The sequence below is a fragment of the Papio anubis genome, chromosome 3 (genome assembly GCF_008728515.1).
Source record: "Papio anubis isolate 15944 chromosome 3, Panubis1.0, whole genome shotgun sequence".
Classification (NCBI taxonomy): domain Eukaryota; kingdom Metazoa; phylum Chordata; class Mammalia; order Primates; family Cercopithecidae; genus Papio; species Papio anubis.
In genome coordinates this window covers 139,134,255-139,153,764 of record NC_044978.1, presented here as the reverse complement: position 1 = coordinate 139,153,764, position 19,510 = coordinate 139,134,255, and the positions used below count along the sequence as shown (strand labels likewise).

General features: G+C 43.2%; 1 protein-coding gene across 2 annotated transcripts in view; it reads left to right on the top strand.

The window, feature by feature from the left end:
- The window catches only part of UNC5C (unc-5 netrin receptor C), a 381,402-nt gene that overhangs the window by 351,976 nt on the left and 9,916 nt on the right, over positions 1-19,510 (top strand). For both annotated transcript variants that reach the window (XM_003898984.5, XM_009207211.4), the window contains 2 exons: positions 11,303-11,452; positions 13,448-13,612. In XM_003898984.5, coding sequence (XP_003899033.2) covers positions 11,303-11,452; positions 13,448-13,612 — 315 coding nt within the window. The remainder of the gene's footprint in view (positions 1-11,302; positions 11,453-13,447; positions 13,613-19,510) is intronic.

The window sequence follows — 19,510 nt, the reverse complement described above, 5'->3', positions numbered from 1 at the left end:
AAAAAAAAAAAAAAAAGGAGAGGCTCCCTCAACCTGCTGCAGTTTCCCAGTCCACAAACCCTTCCCTGCCCTTACTCGCATCTGCAGCAAACTTACTTCCACACTGAACTCTCTCGTCATTGTGAGCGCTTCAGGCTTTTCTAGTATCAATAACCAAAGATACCCTCCACTGAACAAGCCCGCTACTTCTACTTCCAGGCTGATGAGTTGTTATGAAAAACCATACATTTCTGATTGGGTCTGTTATACTCTCAAGATATCTATTCTAAGGGATGCCTTCCCTGCTTCTCCTTACTCCTTTTATTTAGCTCTTCCTGACTTACCCCGATTCCCACGGCAGTTCTTCCAGGTCTCTTCCCCTCTCAGGAAGTCCCTGGCTGTTTTAAAGCCCACATCGTGCCTAGCAGTGACCTAACCACTCAGTGAAAGCTCCCCCAGCTGCCGTCCTCTACCCTCCAAACCTTTTACTTCAGCCTCTTCTCACTTCCTCTGACTCTGATGAAAAGGATCTCTGCTTCCTTGTTTGTGCTTTAATCCAATTCCTGACCTCCTCCATCTTCAGCATAGCAAATGATGCCTGAGGCTGCATTTACCAGCATTTGATATTTTCTTATAGTAATTGCTATGTGCTGGAGATTCTTTACAAATTGCAGAAAAATCCACAGAAATGCTGGACTAGGACAGAGATGGAGGCCCAGTGGAGTACTTATTCTTGGGGAATAAGTCCGGGAGAGCTATTGCAAAAAGACTGCCCCGATGTCTAGAGCTGTGTATTTCAAGAATATTAATTATCACTTTTTATTATATGTGATTATATTATCTATGTGGATACATAATACATTTATTTATATTATATGTAAATATATATTATTTATATTATATGTAAATATATATTATTTATATTATATGTAAATATATATTTTATTTATTTTATTATATATAAAATATATAATAAATATGTATTTATTTTATTATAATATATACATATAATATAAATACATATTTATGTATAATATATTTAAATATATAATATATCTTATATATAATATATAAATATTTATATATAAATATATAATATTCATTATATTAATATATGATTATATTATATATTTATATAAGTATATATTATACAGATATATTATTACATATAATATATAAAATATAAATATATAATTATATATTACATAAATATATATATTTGTACATTTATTTATATTATTCATATGGATGGATAATGCAGTCAGTCTTAAGCAACTGTGATGCATTTTTTCTTCTTCCTACCCACCTCTTTGAGCTTGGCAGCTTTTGTAACAATTTCCCAGAGTTTTGTTAAGCCTTGGGTCAAAAATGGTCGCCTGAAACTTAAAAGCTGCGTTTAGCAATTTGAAAGCACTGATACAGAATTAGCGTGTTGGCAGTGACTACCAGAGCAGAAGTCAAGGCTGATGGGCGACAGTGGAATTATTTTATGCCTTTCAGGAGGGCTTTTTCCTGTGCATGTGCTTGAAGGACCACTGGGAACAATGCTCTAGTTGTGTTCACATAAAAGGATAAAGATGCTAAGAATTGTGAGAATAGTTTGGAATCAATTCAAATAGAGAGGTCAAGTCTATTGAAAAGGTTGAGTTTGGTGTATCAGAGCTTTTCTTTTTCCCCCGTCTTCAGGTGATTAATGAAAAAGGTGTTTTCCTTTCATTATTTGCAAAGACTTAAATCCTAGTATAAATAGACCAACAATTAACAGAGAGCAAGGTTATATTTGGAGTAAGTTTAAAAACACCTAGGGAGAAACATACATCTATGTGGAAATAAGTCATTTCTGTCCCGGTATCCAAAGGGTACAATACATGAGAGTCTCTTTTTGGAATAAAGGGTTTTATACTAAACTCTGAGATTCAGAACATAAAAAAGGAGTTATTTTCATACATTATGGGCAGTATATGATGTTTATTGAATTTCTGACAAATGTATATGTGATACAAACCAAATAATGTGTATTAACATAACCTGGCTTTTTTTTTTTTGATGGACTCATGGGGCATGGAGAAGATCTTCCTTGGATAAATTTCATGTGCCCTAATCCCAACTGTAATAGAGTAACTCTGTGAAAGATTGTATTATGTGAAAAGAGAAGAGAAGAATGAAAGAAACACCGGAAGGTGAAGAGAGAGAAAGGAGGTTGGCTGAAGTCTAGCTGAGAATTGTGTGATGCTCATGTTCTTGGGCCACAGTCATGGACAGTCAGACGTGGCTTGTTACAGGGAGAAGGTGGTTATATTTTTATCCTGTTACCTGTCACCTTCCTCACTGCTGTCCTCCGGGCATTTCCTCCATGGCAAGTTGTGACCTTACAGAACTCTGAACCCCTCATGCTTGCTTCTTCTAGGTCTTCTAAGGCTGATCCTCCCTGGAAATATCCTAGTAAGAATCCATACCTATTCTTATAGTTCCCACAAACAACCTCAAAAATAGCCTTACCTGTATACTTTCAGGATCCCGGCCTCTGGAGTTAAACGAATATATTCATTTGTGCAACATGTGTGTTAGAGACCAACAACAAAACGTGTATCAAAGGTTTCTAGTGCATCACTGCTGCTGTGTGTATGGGAGGGAGCATGGTACGGCAGGAGAGCTTGAGTCGGGCTGGCTGCTGTGACTGGCTCTGCCACTTATCAGCTTGGTGACCCTGGTCGCTGAATTTGACCTCTTAGGACAGTAATTTGGTCTGCGTCAAGGACTCTTTGAAGTTCTAAAGGAGATCAAAGTTATTCAATCTCCTGGCACAAAATAGACACCAGACACTGTTTGCCATGCCTAGGTGGGCATATAAACTACAGTGGCATTTTGAAGATAATGGCTTAAGGAAGATATTAAATCTAACTGGAATCTAACTGTGAGGTGAGTTTCAGGGTTGATAGCAACCTGGTTGGTTAGACATTTAGTCACAGGGATCTTTTCGGTGCCTCTAAATTTATCCCATTTTTATCATCTTCTTATGAAATCTGGTCCTGGGTCTATCATATATCTTAGAAATGACTTGCTATGTTGAACTTACTTTTTGAAGAGAGAGAAAAGAAAGAAAACAGAAGTTGTGGTATGCGGAATAACACCCCCCACCACCACCACCCAGGGATGTTTACACGTTAATATTCAAAACCTGTGAGTATTTTACCTTACATGACAAAAGAGTCTTTGCAGATATGATTGTGTGATTTGAGGAGATTATCCTGGACCATCTGGGTGAGTCCGGTCTAATTATATGGTTTTGAAGGTGGAGAACTTTTTCCAGCTATGGTCAGAAGGGGATGTGACTGTGGAAAAAGGCTCAGAGAAATCTGTCATTGTTGGATTTGAAGACAGCGGAAGGGGACCGTGAGCCAAAGAATGTGAGAAGCCTCTGGAAGGTGGAGAAGACCCGGTAGAGATTCTCCTCTTGGGGCTCTGGAAAGGAGGGCAGCCCCACTGACACACCTTGATTTTAACTCGATGAGAACTGTGTTAGACTCCCACCCTCCAGAACTGTAAGATCATCAGTTTGTGTTATTTTTTAAGTCACTATGTTAGTGGCGATTTCTTATGGCAACAGTAGAAAACTAATACAGAAGATTAAAAACAGCATGTTAACAGGAGAAAAGAAACACAAGATGACTTCAGAAGTCCTAGAAAAACCTAAAAAGTCCTATTCCTAATACATAGATGTGAGAGAGAACCGTTTCCCTACGAGCATGCCCAGAGGTAGACAAGTGACATGCTACTTGCATGAGTGTCACCCCTTGGCATTTGGCTTTAAAAGTGTCGCAAACTGCCCTGACTGTGCAGGCTGGAAGTGGCAGCTCAGACCAAGCATCCGTGGCCACAGCAGCTGTGGGAACAGCAGGCAGAGCCCTAGAAACGAAGCAACTTGACGGGGAGATGTTTGCAGATGGGCACCAGAGTCCAGCCTTGTTATTATTAGGGAAGAAGTAAGGCAGATAAACTCAGGGGGAGAGCAGAGCACCCTGGCGTGAACACAGGAAGGGAAAGGAGCAAAGCCAGGCCGGGCGCCAGGGACACTGACCCGAGCAGGTGGGAGAGGCTGGGCTGACAGTCAGATGTTCTCCACTGCCCGGCTCCGCAGCCTGAGCCCCGAAAGCTGGAGAGGAGGAGACAGCGCGTGGGGGCCTGAGAGCAGCGTCGCTGAAAAGCTGGCAGAAGAGGAGAGAAGGATGGCCGCTCTTTTTGGCCTCTGCTTTGGTGGAGTACGGGCCCCCACAGCTGTGACAGAGACAGCAGTGACAGCCACCATAGCAAAGACACAGATTTCTCATCCCCAAATGACAAGGGCAGGTTTTCGACACAGGATTAAAGAATGAGCAGAAGAAAGGCAGGTTCCATGAAATGGCAGATGTGATTTTTTTTTAAACACCAGTCAGCACAGTCACTGAGGGCTGGCCTTTTGAGGTTTCACATGAGTGGCATGCTGCACGTTTGCTGGTCTGTTCTTTGTGTCTGCGTCCCAGAATCAAGGTGAAGGTGGGGCACCACTGCAGTACAACTCAGCCTCCTGTGCTGGCTCCAGCATGGAGAGCAGTTCTATCTCCAGGAGCCAGAGAGCCGAACCAAACCAAAAAACAGCCAGAGTGCGAGGCTGTCCGCTGCTTGGCTTCCTGCCTTCTGTTCTGTCCTCTCCATGTAGCGATCTCAGCGACTTTTCCTCAGTATCTGCCTCCACCTGCTCATGCTCCTGCTGCTGATGCCTGGCATCGTGGCAGCAGTAAATCCAGCCAATGTGTGGTTCTGTGTTTCTCTCAAACATGAAGACTGCTTGGAGAAATAACATCCAGAAACAATATAAAGAAAGCAAAGGCTTAGGCCAGGGCTGGGTGGCCTACTCTGTAATCCCAGCACTTTGGGAGGCCGAGGCGGGTGGGATCTGCAGACTGTGAGATCCAGACCATCCTACACACGTGAAACCTCGGCCTCTACTCTAAAAATACAAAACTGGGTGCAGTGGCGGCGCCTGCATTCCCAGTCACTTGGGAGGCTGAGGCAGGAGAAGGGTGAACCTGGGAGGCAGAGGCCAGTGAGCTGGAGATCATGCCACTGCACTCCAGCCCATGATAGAGCAAGCACCCGGCCCCCAAAAGAAAAAAAAAAAGAAAGAAAGAAAAAGGCTAGCAGAGTGAAACAACCTGGATTTCCTGGAAAGCACCTCTCCCAGCCTCCCTTCAAGAGGACATTTCCTCAGTGGGTTTCATAAGGAAACTTAACTTTAATCATTTCTTTCATCCTTTCTATAGCCTGTACTGCTTCTAAAAAGGGAAAGAAAAGAATGACAGAAAGCATTTGAGAAAAACAAGACAGAGGCAGAGAAGGAGAGAAAGAAGCTATGGACTAGATAATCTACAAATAATTAATAACTTGGTGGTCTGGAAGGCATAACACATGCCTTGAGGAAGAAGGTGGTGGATGGGAAAGTGGTGGTGAGCAGGGTGGTGGAGAGTGGAGGAAGGAAGGAGGGTGGAAGGGAGGTGGAGGTGGAAGAGGGGAAGGAGGGTGATGATGCCATTGGCGATGATGTGCGATAATGTGATGATGCTATTACGTACGATGATTAAGGATAATGAATGACATGACATACCGATTATGAGATGCCATGACATGCATAATGCGAACGCGATGATGATAATGTGATGCACTTTATTTATGATGATGCGATAATGTGATGATGCGCCAATGATGATTACGAACGACGACATGATGATGATACCGGATATGATGATGCGCCATGCATAAATGCATTATGATGACGACAATGACAATGCGACTATGATGATAGGATAATGATGATGCCATTTTCGCGAAATGATGTTATTTCGCGATGATGACTCATCGGCGATGCGATAAATGATGATGAATTATTAAGAAGATGGCCATGAGATGATGACTTATTGGCGGAAACATGCTTATTTCGGCAGATGATAAAGATGCGACAAGATGATAACGCGATAAAGGGAGGAGGTGAAGGGAAGGAGGGGTGGAATGAGGAGTGGAGAATGGAGGAGGATGAGTGAAGGAGGGGTGGAGGGAGGAGGTGGAGGGGAGGGGGAGGGGTGGAGGGGGGAGTGGAAGGGTCTGGAGAATGGAATGGAATGGAACAATGAATGGAATGGAATGGGGAATGGACAGAATGGAGGGACAGTGATTCCAGTGAATGAAACTGGGGGCCCCAGGAGCAATAGCTGTGAGCCTGATAGTTAATGGAAATTTGCCCAGGCATGGAAGGAACAGGCAGAGAGAGAACAAGAGAAGCAGATGAGGCAGATGCAATCTAACCCGGACATAATGCAGAGTGGGAATCTCGGGGGCTGGACAGGCCAGAGTGGAGGAGTGGCTTGGCTGGCAGATGTATCCTCCCTCCTGCCTCTCTGTCAGGCCTTAACAAGGGGAGATCCTCTCATCTAAGAGCCTGGAAGCATTCTGGGTACAGGCCAGAGGTGCCTCCTTTGTGCACACAAGCCTTTAAAACAGCCTGGATTTATTGTGGCTTTTAAGTGGCCCAGGCTAATGGCTTGGCATGGATAATGTCTTGGTTTAATTGGTTATTGTGAAAGCTGCTTGTTTCTACTGTGGAATCTCTTGTCCCTGCCTTTGGAGCAATCCCTCACAGGCTCCCTGAATCAATACAGCCCTCACTCAGGGCCGGCCAGTTTGCTTTGGAGCCGGCGCCCGCAGTGGGGAAAGAGGCCCTCCCACAGGATTGCTCAGATCCCTGGCGGACGCTGGGCTCTGAGGCAGATGGCCTGCTTCTGGTGACTCTGATGATTCGCATGTGTAGATGTGCATGGGCTACAGACACCTTTATTAATGACCTACTCTTGAGGGTGTCTTTGCAAGGAAAAGTTAGAGGAGTGCAGATAGAGCTGTACAAGGGGGTCTGGGCACAGTGGTTTATGCCTGTAATCCCAGCACTTTGGGAAGCTGAAGTGGGAAGTTTGCTCGAGTTCGGGAGTTCAACAACAGCCTGAGCAACAAGGCAAGACCTTGCCCCTACAAAAAATGTTAAAAGTAGCCAGGTGCAGTGGCATGAGCCTGTAGTCCCAGCTTCTTGGGAGGCTGGGGTGGGAGGACTGCTTGAGCACAAAGGTCAAGGCTGCAGTGAGCTATGATCATGCCACCTGCACTCCAGCCTGGGCTGCAGAGCCAGCAAGAAGGTCTCTAAAAATATTTTGAAAAAAAGAACTGTAAAAGGAAGTCAGAAACTGTCTCCCTTCTCACAGATGCAAAGCAAGCGGGTCAAAGCAACAGGTGGATTCACCTAGAGCCAGACCAGGCCACTGAGGTGGGGGAACTGCCAGCAGAAAGAACACCTTCTGCAAAGGAAGTTGACATTCCGGTTTCGGAGAACAAAGAGGCCAGATGATCCGCATCCTTACTATAGCATTTCTTTCCAGGGTCACGATATTTCTCTTAAGTCATCCCAAATCTTTTGACCTTAAATATATTTTCTTCATATTCTTTTTTAGGGTGTGTGAAATATCCTAACCTTCGTGATTCAAAAGCAGCCTGTCTGGAAGTGGTTTTAGAGCTGAGCACACTGTGTTGTGGTTACATGTTTACAGGTCACCCCCCAACCCCCATGGACCATTAGCCCACTGGCAGTTTAAGGCAGTGACAGGGACTTACTTGTCTGTGTGCTCCAGACCTGACATGGTTCCTGGCAGCCTAATGTGTCTCATGGATGTTGAATGAATGTTCTCAGGAAGAGGAAGCAGAGGAAAACATTGAACTGTAAAGCCATGTCTTATTGATTTGTATATTTGTTATTGTTCTGTCCTCTTACATAGCTGTATCATATAAATAACCAAAATAAGATCATGTGCAAGGAATTCAGAAAATCAAGCTGTGTGAAGTATAAGTTGCAGCATATTTTTAAGTGGACTCTGCTGGAGTAAATCTCAAGTTATAACACTTAAAATGGTAACACAAGACAAAGCCTGATTAGCCTTTCGGGCGAGCTTGCTTCTTCTATCATCTGACACAAAACTCTATTTGAGATTCGCCATATGTGACGAGTCAGCTCCTGTTCCTGTGTGGTTTTAGATTATACTCGTTTCCCAGGAGTTGTTAGATGATTGACTGAGATCTCTTTAACTCACACCTTGGTTGTTGTCCTCTCCTTTTTTCTGTTATGCTTTCCTATGTCATGAACATCTTTAGTGCAACCATACCAGTTGCCACTTTGCGGGAAGGAGTGTTAAGTTGAAGTGTGGTGAGGTTACTGAATCCTTCACTGCTGGGCTGGATTCTTCCCCAGGTACCAGTGAAAGGACAAGCTGTCTGAGCCAGCAGTCTCCAACACGGAGTTTACACACCCCAGGCCCAATGAACCACTGGGACCAAAAAAAAAATACAATATGAGTACCTAGCTGTATGCTAAGATAGATTAACACAGGATTTTATGTATTTTTAAATTTGATGTGTATTTTCTAATGTGATATATTAACATACCAATAATAGAGATATGTAATTTATAAATATGCATGCTCAATGTTTTGACTGGTAGACTATTCTGGCAAACATGTTTACAGCCTCTGCTCTAAGCATGGGTGTGTCCTGATGAACCGTTTATCTTTCCCCAGGGTTTATGTCCAAATGGAAGGGAGAAAAAAGTCAGGTTCCTCCCATCTCTGTGCTGCAGCTTTGTGTCACTCCTGGGTGATGGAGAAATGGCGAGCTTAAGACTATGGAAGTAGTGTGTTCTGTGGTCCCACTGTCTTTAAAATGGCACTTGGTACCTTCTGTCCAAAATAGGGCTCCTCCAAGCCAGTCTAGACTTTTTCCCCACTAGGGAGAATTCTTTACCGTGACTTTTGAGATCGTTGCTGAAGAAACAAAAAACTGAGCCTGATTCTTGGGCTGACTCCAATGAAGAGTTTGCACTCAAAATGCCGTGTTAGATTTCCTGACTTCAAGGTCATGACCAATAGGCAGTTTGGGTTTTTTTTTTCAATGTCCTGCCTGCCAGGAAAACTGATAATGCTCTTCATATCCTCTGGCAGTCTATGTTGATTGTAGGAATGGGGTGTGGATTATACATTGTTGGGTACAATTACCTCCCGGAATACAATGCATCTTCTTTTAGACATCCCAGGGAGATAATTTCGACATAATGAAGATCTATAGTAATCAGATAATTACTATCGATTGCTCTTTAGACGTCTTGATGAGGTAATTAGGGCGTATGGAAAGAAGCTGGAACTGATTGATTGGCATGACTGTAATCTCAAAGATTTCTAATTATGTTTCTTTTCTTCTAATGGCTTATAAACAAACATCATTTTAGCTTTAGAATTTGTCAGGTGCCAGGTTCACTGGGAACATCAGCTTTCTCTATTATGCTAACTAGACACCAAACATGATCAACATAAGCTCATTATGCCTTCCTGCTGAAGCAGAAGAAACTGCAATTAACCCTCACTTTTCTTCTCCACTTCCACATGGCTGGCTTCTTGTCGTGGAGTGGGGTGTCGTGGAGTGGGGTGTGCCACGTTCTGTGAGGAGCATGTGTGACTCAGGGCTGGATGGGTCTGTGTGGCCTACGGGAGACCCTCGGAGCCTGCTGAGCTCAGGCACAGCAGACTAGGGGGACAATGACACAACATATGTGTTAAGGTGTCTGGCTGACTGTGGCTGGGGGCTGGCTGACTGCTCGGGCTCCTGTCACAAGCCATAGCTACTCATCAGCCAGCAACATTAAGTAGCAGGTCAATACTCTCAGGCAGCTCGACCACACACTTGTCTACGTCAGTGTGTTATTGCCTCATCTCTTCCATTAGATACTAATTAGAGGACGCCCTGTCTGCAACCACATTCCACATTATCCTAATTTTTTTTACACCTTTGAGCAGCTTGCACGGTTCAGAACAGTGGCCTCACCCAAAGATGATGGATATTAAGAACCACTAACGCAACATCTTGAAATGAGCTGTTTGCATGTAATCAATGATGGTGGTAACCACCACACTTACTGCTCTACAAGTGCATGGGTTAGAATTCATTCAACAAATGCAAGGTGGATGCATTTTTCTGAATATGAGGCAATCTGGTTCCCATGCCTGAAATCCTCCACTGCGACCCACCTGTGCTTGGTGGGTACAAATACGTAGGAAATTTGTGACCCGTTTTAAAATAAGCGTCCCCAATCCATGCATGTCACAGTCTGAATGAACACCTATGTTCTTGAACTCCCTGCTTTCTATTGAAATATCACCAAAGAAAAAATTATATTTTGCTTTGATTTTTTTCTAAAATCCATATATTCCTGGACCCTTATTTTAAAACGGGTCACAAATGGACCCTTATTTTAAAACGGGTCACAAATTTCCTACGTATTTGTACCATTAAAACTTTTAAGGCATGAGAGGAGTAACGTGCATAGGGATGGTTCCGGCTGTTTGGATAATTACAGCTGCAGTTGGAAATGCTTCATTAACTCCCATTGACTAGCCTGAGAAATGGAAGCATATATAGAATTTGTCTTTATGTTGTATCTGTATAGTATAAGAAAATTATGTAGCAAATTTTTTCATCAGTCACAATTCTCGAGAAATAAAGTATTCTTTTGAAAATGTAATTTGAGTAACTGTTCAGTTCAATATTTGGTGTTTAAAAAAAACCTTCCTAATCTGTATCAGAATATTTTCCTTTAATAGAATATATAATTAGCATATTCTAAATTTTTTAAATTGGGAATTATGCAATACATCATTTTAAGCAAAATTTTTATGGTTTTATTTCTGTACTTGAAGAAACTATAAGAGATTGAACTAAATGCCTAAAACAGGTTCTAATTTTTTATTTGTTGGTTGCTTTTATCAAGTCCAAGGAATGAGTATCTCTTCTAGTTATTTGTCCCTTTCTGTAAAAGTTAATTGAAAATCTACCTTCTTATCAGTTTGTCTACATTTCTACCTATTTTTTCTTTAATTGATGGCTCTCTGGTTTTGAGTTCTGATGTTATGCCCCCGACTTGATTATGTCCCCCACTCATCAGTGGGTAAAGGGTAAACTGTACAGAAATTACTCCACAACAGTGTGATGTAGACTCTGCCAAAACCTGGTTTGTTATTAGGGTCTGGTCTCATACAAAATGGGAGGGGTTTTAATTAGAGGGTCTCGAGGCTGCAAAAGTGGGTGTTCACGGTGTTGCGCAAGTTCCGTCTGCCATTCAGGAGGCAGTAAAGAAACGTATTCAATGAGAGAGCTGACAGAAGTGATGCAGTTCAATAACGTGCTTTGGGTTTGGGGCATGTCATTATAGGAAGTTTTACATCTTGAGAGACAGATGGGAGGACAGCTCCTAGAAGAACCTAAGGCTCTTCATTTTAAAGGCAGCACCCACAACCTGCGCCTGTCAATTCACGATATCGCCCATTCCCTCTGGAAGAGCAAATTGCTGGCTAAATATCAGGTAAGGTTCCCAAGCCGAACAAAAGGTCTGGAGACATCTCTAAGAAAGAGGTCTAAAATTATATGGACATAGGAAATCCCCTTCCTTGAAATTAATCATATGTCATTACTTGTTTCTCCAAAATAGTTTGGGTATTTAGGATTTTTGAGAACTATAGACATATTTGAAGGAATACTTTTTAAAAATTCCTCCTTTAAATAAGTGTACTATCATTGTTTTATTTTTAATAAATGAAAGGCTTCCAAATCCATCATTTCAATTAATTTTCATACTAAATGTTCACATCAATGGGTACAAACAGCTTCAAATGCATTCACAGAAACAACAGAAGGACATGTTTATTCCATGGGACACAAATTAGGCTTCAGCCTTCCTACGCCAGTACCCTTACATTGAAAAATTAGAGCGAGCCCTACTTTGGAGAGCTGAAATAGCATGTAAAAGTAAAACCCAAACAGGATATTATTAAATAACAGACAAGAAAATACGGGTCCCAAGTGTCATTTGTATATACCTGGGGGAAAATCACAAGACCCTCAAGGAATTTTCCCCTCCTCCATCCGTCAGCCTGTGCTCTGAGAAAATCTCTTTGATGGGATTGCAAGCCTCATATACAGTCCTAGGAGCGGCAGACATATTTAGAGAGCTGTGAATCCATGTTAATATTTATGCAAATTCAACCCAAACCCCAGCATTGCCGCTGAACTGGTAGCTATTTCCTGATGTAAATCAATGGACATACTGGAAGACTGAAGGGAAGACATTCTGGCTCCATTCTCACTCTCGTTGGTCAAGTTTCTGCACATGAATGATGGGAAACAAGCCTACTGGTTTGTTAACAATTGTGAGCTTTGATGGAGGTTGCACACCAGACTCTCTATGCACAGCTCAGTCCTTGATGGAGACAGAAGGCTTCTGACTTACTCAGTACACCTCTTCCTTTGCTTTCTTCTTTCCTCTGTGTTGCAATTGCCATAAAATTCTACAAATCTCCCCGTTTTAGAAGTAATTTCCTTTATACAATTATAAGAAAATACTATTTTAATGATAATGATAATATGATATATGATATTAGTTAAAGCTAAGCCTGGCTGAATGCTTACCATCTGCTGGACACTCTCTTCATACATTGGTTTATCTCATTTAACCCCAGCAGACCTATGAATGAGAAACTCTTTGTTTACTCTTTTGCAGATAGGAAAACTGAGCAGTGGAAAGATTAAGTAACTTGCCCCAGGTTATCAAGTAAACGAAATAAGGAGTTCTCATTTGTACTGGATTTGGCGCCGAAGCCACCGCTTTTTAACGCCATGCTCTCCCATTTTTTATGTGGCAACCTTTTCTTTCCTTTATTGAAAACAGATTCTAGGATAGGCTCTGTAAGGTGGTCTAGACTTTTAGAAAATTAAAGCCTGTTCTATGCTTGGTGCCAAGAACTCTTCTGTGGCAGCTAATTGAGTCTGAAGTTTCCAACTGTAGTGGGTTTTGGCTTCCCCTGTCCTGGGCAGAGAAGGATGTAAGCATGAAAGGGAGCAGCATCAGTGCAGTATCCTTTAGACTTTCCTTGCTTTTCTCCAGAACGTCACAACAGGGATTCTTTTAATGAGCAATGACTGGTGTGTGCAAGTTTTATTTTGGGAATTGTATAAACTCTTTTTTTTTTTTTTTTTTTTTTTTATCATTTACAATGGCTCTTGTTGCAAATTAGAGACATGTGACAGACTGGTTAGGTACATGGATTCTGGAGGCTGACTCCTTAGGTTCAAATCTCAACCCTGCTACTTACTTGCTGTGTGATTCAGGGTAAGTTATTGAACCTCTCCGGGCCTCAAGTTTTTCATGTGATGAGGGGCCAGGATGTACTTAAACATGGGGCTGTTGTGAGGATTAAATGAGGCCACAGGTGTGATACTGAGAGTACCTAGCAGCAGACCATCTGAGAGTTATTTTTGGTATTAGTCCTTCAATTGTGGTTAACACTTTTACATCCTTTAGGAAATTCCTTTTTACCATGTCTGGAGTGGGTCTCAAAGAAACCTGCACTGCACCTTCACCCTGGAAAGATTTAGCCTGAACACAGTGGAGCTGGTTTGCAAACTCTGTGTGCGGCAGGTGGAAGGAGAAGGGCAGATCTTCCAGCTCAACTGCACCGTGTCAGAGGTAAGCAGATCCTGTCTGTCTGAAATCAGGAGAGGGGGCGACCCTCAGGAGGAGAGAGAATGTGGGCTAAAAGGGTATATCAATATAGGCCATATAGAAGTCCTCAAAAGCATTCTATAGATCCTATTTGTTAATAGAATAATATTTGTAATGAGCAAGGGAAGCTAGCTGCAGAAAAAATATATATTAAGGGATTCTTTTTGAAAAACAAGTCTTAATTTTTATAACATGAATTTTAAGAATTATGTTCTAACTTTTAAAAACAGATCTGAATTTCAAGTAAAGGTTTAATTTAAGGAGCGTGCACATGGAGTAACTTCTCCCCCCTGCATCCCTTAGTGTGCCATGTCCCCCATCCTCCATCTGTCTCTCCTCCCTTTCTGCTACTTTCTCAGCAACTCTCCTCCCTTTCCCCTAATCACGTGCTGCTGGGTGGAGTGGAAGAAGGGAGAGGGGCTTCTCTGCTCCCTTTTTCTTCTTGTCTCTTTTTTTCTCCATTCAAAGGAAGAAAGGAGAAATCTATTGATCTCCTTTCTCATATATCATTCTCTAAATAAAAAAGAGATACACTTTCCTCCGGGGTGGGGGAAATATGCCAGAAATAGAAGTAGAATCTCCATATTTCCCCCACCCCCCGGCCATGGCCATCATCTTTGCCTTCCTTTGCTGTGATCTTCACACACTTAGGCTAGCCATTTCCCTCTGTCCGTATTACAGAAATAATAGTGATCACTGCTATTTAAAACTTCTTCTTAAGGAAAGAGGAAGTGCCCACGACCTTCCTTATCTGTTACTTTGGATCCAAAGCCTTGAAAAGTGATAACCCTTCACACGGGAGGAACAAAGGGAAGAGAAGAAGCCAAACGGGCAGAAGGCAGCCTCTTTGGGGCCTCATGGAGCTCAAGCCCCGTGCTGCGTGCTAAGCCACAAAGCACAAGATTGTCATATGTGAAAACGACAGCGGGCCAGTATATGATTTAAAATACTACCTCTCCCTCATTGTGTCATGCACAGTGACGAATGAAATATCAGCATGTTCAGCGTGTCTTGCTCCACATGTATTTAAAGATCATCTTCCTTAACAAACCGAGAGGGGAGAACAGCGTGTCAGCTTTCACGACACTCCATCCTTCTTTCCCACAACCTGCCGAGGTGCGGTCATCATTTCCTCCTGTAGTTTCATGAGACTTTTGACTCATAAACAACTTTAGTCACAGCCCCCGGTGACATTCATAAGGAATGATCTCGGTGTCAGGGTGCCATGGCAACCGCCAGGCCTTCAGATGCACAGCCCTATCTCCCAGGCACACAGAACCACCCCTGCTGGCTCGGGAGGGTGTTTTCACTTTCCAGGCCCAGCAGGTCTGCAAAGTTCAATAACCACTCAGCTCCAGTGACAACAAAGGCTGCGGAATTTTGGAGGGGGGTGAGGAGGTCTGGTCCTTTGATGCTTGCTTTCTGTTCCGCATGAACATTGGCTGTGTGTTAAAAAGGTGGATCAGATGCGGCCACAAATGAAAGAGAGCTGCTCTGTGCTCTCCCCTGCCAGGGCTGCCACCTCCCTTCAGAAAAAGGACAGTTTTGCATAGTGTGATCACAATTTAAGGGCTTGCTTTCTTGTGGCAACATAGAGGAAAGATTACTTCTTTTGCAACGTGGCCTCAGTCTGCTCAAAGAGACCAGCCTTCAGTCATGTCGGAGGCATTTGCCCATGTGTGACAGACAAGCATATTTAACTGAGGGCGGGGAAGAAGTGAGCGGAGTCAAGATGACTTTGGGGACTAAGGGGCACTCTGCGGCTGGCTTTTCCTTCTGGGTCACTGAATCCCACTGTTGTGCTTAGCATTTGAATGCGGATGCTGGGTGCGCAGAGGAGGGAGTGTGGATGGGGGTACTGACATTGGAGAGGAAGCCTCTGCACTGAAGAACAATGGACTCTGGAGAGTTCTGCGACCCAGATCCTCATCAAAACCTCCAAGAAAGGGTACAAGATGATTGACAAACCATAAACAAGTAGAGAAAAGGCTCCATTTGTGGTTTCTTTCTTCTGAACAGGGCTCCTTCCTAGGGTCACAGGGCAAGATGGCAGTGAGGCTGGGGTTCCCATTCCAATGTCCCATCTCTCAGGAATGAGCTGACTTGCCAGAAATATGCTGCCCCTCCCTCCAGCCACCCACCACCCAACGCACTCACCAGCTGTCATTTATATAGCCACACAGCCCTTGGCCTGTCCTGTCAAGACAGAGGACCTGTTGCCCACCCAAGAGACCAGGCTGTGCGTGACATCTACTCTGATTACTTCAAGGGCCAGCCAGTTGTCTTTGGGTGATTTAGCCAGGGATTCCTTAACTAGAGACAAAGGCTTTAATTTCACAGAGATGAAGTTTAAGAAGGAAAATGTCTGGAAGACTAACTGTATTGGCACAAACGAATGTCCAAATGTAAAAGATGATAAAAGATTTTTTTTTCTTTTTTTTGTTTGTTTCATAGAAAAGTGCAGAGAGAGTAACCAGGAAGCTACTCATTATCTCCAAAAGAAAACATGGTACAGAGGACAGATAAATTTATAGTTTTTTTCACATCTGTTTTGTTTCAGTTACAGGCAGACATCCATCATGGGAAATTCCCATGACAGTTCCATGGAGATAGGGCCAATGACTTAATCCTTTCTTGCCTCAGTTTCCCCATGTGTAAATTGGTATAGAATATTATCTTGGGCCTGTGTGGGAATTAAATGGGAGAATGTTAGTAAGTGTTCTAAACAGAACTTGGCCCAGAGCACGTGCTTAATCTGTGTTCACCATTTTCACTGGTGCCATTAATGCCATAAGAATAACAGGGCTTTTGAGTCAACTTTGCTTCTTCAATCTGTGGGGTCTGTCATCAATTGAGGTTTCAGATTTTCTTTCTATCAAAATAAGCACAAAAATAAAACTCAGATCCTATATAAATAAATAAATGAAAACTAAATATAAATAAACAAAAATTAGCTCCCAGAGAAAAGAAGGTAGCATGTATCCCCAAGTTAGTTTATCACAACATTGCTTTAGTTGAAGGCTCTGAACCCTGAAAAAAGGTGCAGTTTTAGGAGGCAGTATTAGTCATCTACTTTTATTTATTTATTTTTTTTTGAGATGGAGTCTTGCTCTGTGGCCCAGACTGGAGTGCAGTGGCATGATCTCGGCTCACTGCAACCTCCGCCTCCTGGGTTCAAGCAATTCTCCTGCCTCAGTCTCCCGAGTAGCTGGGATTACAGGCGTGTGCCACCACACCTGGCTCATTTTTGTGTTGATAGTAGAGACAGGGTTTCACCATGTTGGCCAGGCTGGTCTCAAACTCCTGACCTCAGGTCATCCACCCACCTCGGCCTCCCAAAGTGCTGGGTTTATAGGTGTGAGCAACCGTGCTCGTCCTCATCTACTTTAATAATAGATTTATAGGTAATAAAAGCAATTATAATTTTTATATTTGCTAGATCTTATAACCTCAAGTCGTGATGCATAGCACTTTTGTATACACAAATAAATATTTAAAATAAATGTACAAAGTAATATCACTCTGCTATAGCCATTTCATCTGTGTACATCTTCTGCTTTCCATAACCTGCTCCAAATGACCATTGGGAAAATCTAGTTTTTCTAAGTGACTTTAGGAAAAGTCCAAATGTCAAAATAAAAAGTTGTTTCAGGACTGTGGAGTCCTGAATATGTGTATCATCACCCATAGCAGCGGTTTGACTCATGTTGAAAAATCATATGTTTACATAAGGAAATCATAACATCAAAGACTGATGGTACCGATATTATAAATGATTATTGAGATAAGCATTCTGTGACCATGAACTCTACTTTTACCTAGAAGTAAAGGAAGAACTAATAGCAACTAAAATTACTAGATGAAATATAAATGTATAAATGTGTTTTACTTTTACCTTCAAGGCTGTTGTCAGCCATTTGATAAGAGAGACAAAGAAATGATGCCCTATTGAGCTTGTTTCATCTACACAGAAATAAATAGGCTGAGTAGCCAGGGATAGACAGCTCAGGACTTTAGTGCCCACATGAAATGCTGATAGTTCTTTATCCACAAGAAAATGGGGACAACATGAATATGTGAGCAGGCCCTCCCAAGATCCATGCCTATCTTCAACTGGCCTCTCATTTCAGGATTTAACTTCCACATTTAGTTGGAAGGCAGCTCTATGGGTGGGCTCCTATCAGGCGCTGGCTTCATCTTCTTTCTGTACTAAGGACAAATATTTTCTCTCATTTCAACAAACATTAATTGAGTAGTCTCTGTGTGTGGGGCACAGTGTTATCATAGAGGTCTGAGGGTGATATACTCTCACCAATAAGAAATGTGAGAAATAAAAGGCAGTAACCTACAGATACAGCCAATGTGCACAGAGCAGACTGTGAGGAGCACAGAGGAGCTGGGAGGTGCCAAGGAGACCTCCAGGCCTGACGCCTAGGGTAGGCTTGCCCCGGGAGCCCCAGGACACAGGACTTTTGAACCAGGCTTTGAGGACTTTGCCGGACAGAGATCAAAGAAAGGGCAGAATAACTGTTAGAGGTTCATGCTTAGAAATGGCAGGAGAAATAATGAGTGGTGCTCAGACTCTAAAGAGCGTATGAGTCAGGTCAAGTCATGGCAAGGACGGGGCAATCTGAGATCAGATAATGAAGTAGTGGAAGCACAAGTGGACAGCCCTACTCCGTGTCCGGCTGCACTCTGCACTTCACATGGTCACCTTGCAGCCTCATACCAGCCAACCAGGAAAGTCATACAAAGATCCCTCACTGGGCCAGGTGTGGTGTCTCACACACCTGTAATCCCAGGACTTTGGAAGGCTGAGCTAGGAGGATCACTTGAGCCCAGGAGTTTGAGACCAGCCTGGAAAACACAGTGAGACCCCCATCTCTTAAAAAAATGCAAATTAGCCCAGTGTGATGGTGCATACCGATAGTCTCAGCTATTTGGGAGACTGAGGTGGGAGGATCGCTTGAACCCAAGAATTCAAGGCTGCAGTGAGCTATGATCACACCACGGCACTCCAGCCTGGGTGACAAAGAAGTGTTAAATGCCCCTCCTACCACATGAAGACCCTGTCTCTAAATACACACACACACACACACACACACACACATTTCACTGCTTAAGAGTTGGACTTCATGTGGTAGGAGGGGCATTTAACACTTCTTAATGAGAGAATAAGAGGGAGAGAAAGAGAAATATTGCTGTTCAACAGTGCGGCACTTTAGGAAGGTTAGTTGGGCAGAAGTATGGGATGGATCACAGGTAAGCAGCGGGGAGGTACTAAGGCCAACAGTACAAAGGCTCTCTGGGGACACAAGACAGCACTACAAAACAAGGCCCTCCCTTGTGCAGACTTTAACCTTCCACTGCCACCCAGGGATGATCAAGGTGCTGGTGTATTAAGGAATATGGCAGGTCTCCTTTTAGGCCCTATTGTCATTATCCAGAAAAGCAGCAAGCAGGACCACGATGTGGGCGATGACACTAAACTGTGGAAGTAGCATGTGATTTTTCTTTGAAACCAGAGAGTTCCCTGATTGCTCTTACAGAATATACGACAGGGTTGTGGCACACCTGTTTGGTCGCCGCACAGCGCAAACCCCTTACAGGAGGGTGAGCACACAGACGGGCAGGAGCAGGAACCGGGGCGAGCACTTTTGGGCTCTGGCCCCACAGCAGCATCTAAGGGTGGGTATCTGCGACTTCTGAAGCCCAAGTGGGCATGTGTTACGGTGTGCTCCTTTAGCTTTGCCATCTGCAGATGGCTTGTGTGTTAATCAGCTCAATGGGCCCTCTGCATTATTGCAAGGGCAGGGGGCCAGTGTGACAGCCTTCTGCATCCTGAGCTCTTGCCCAGTGTCC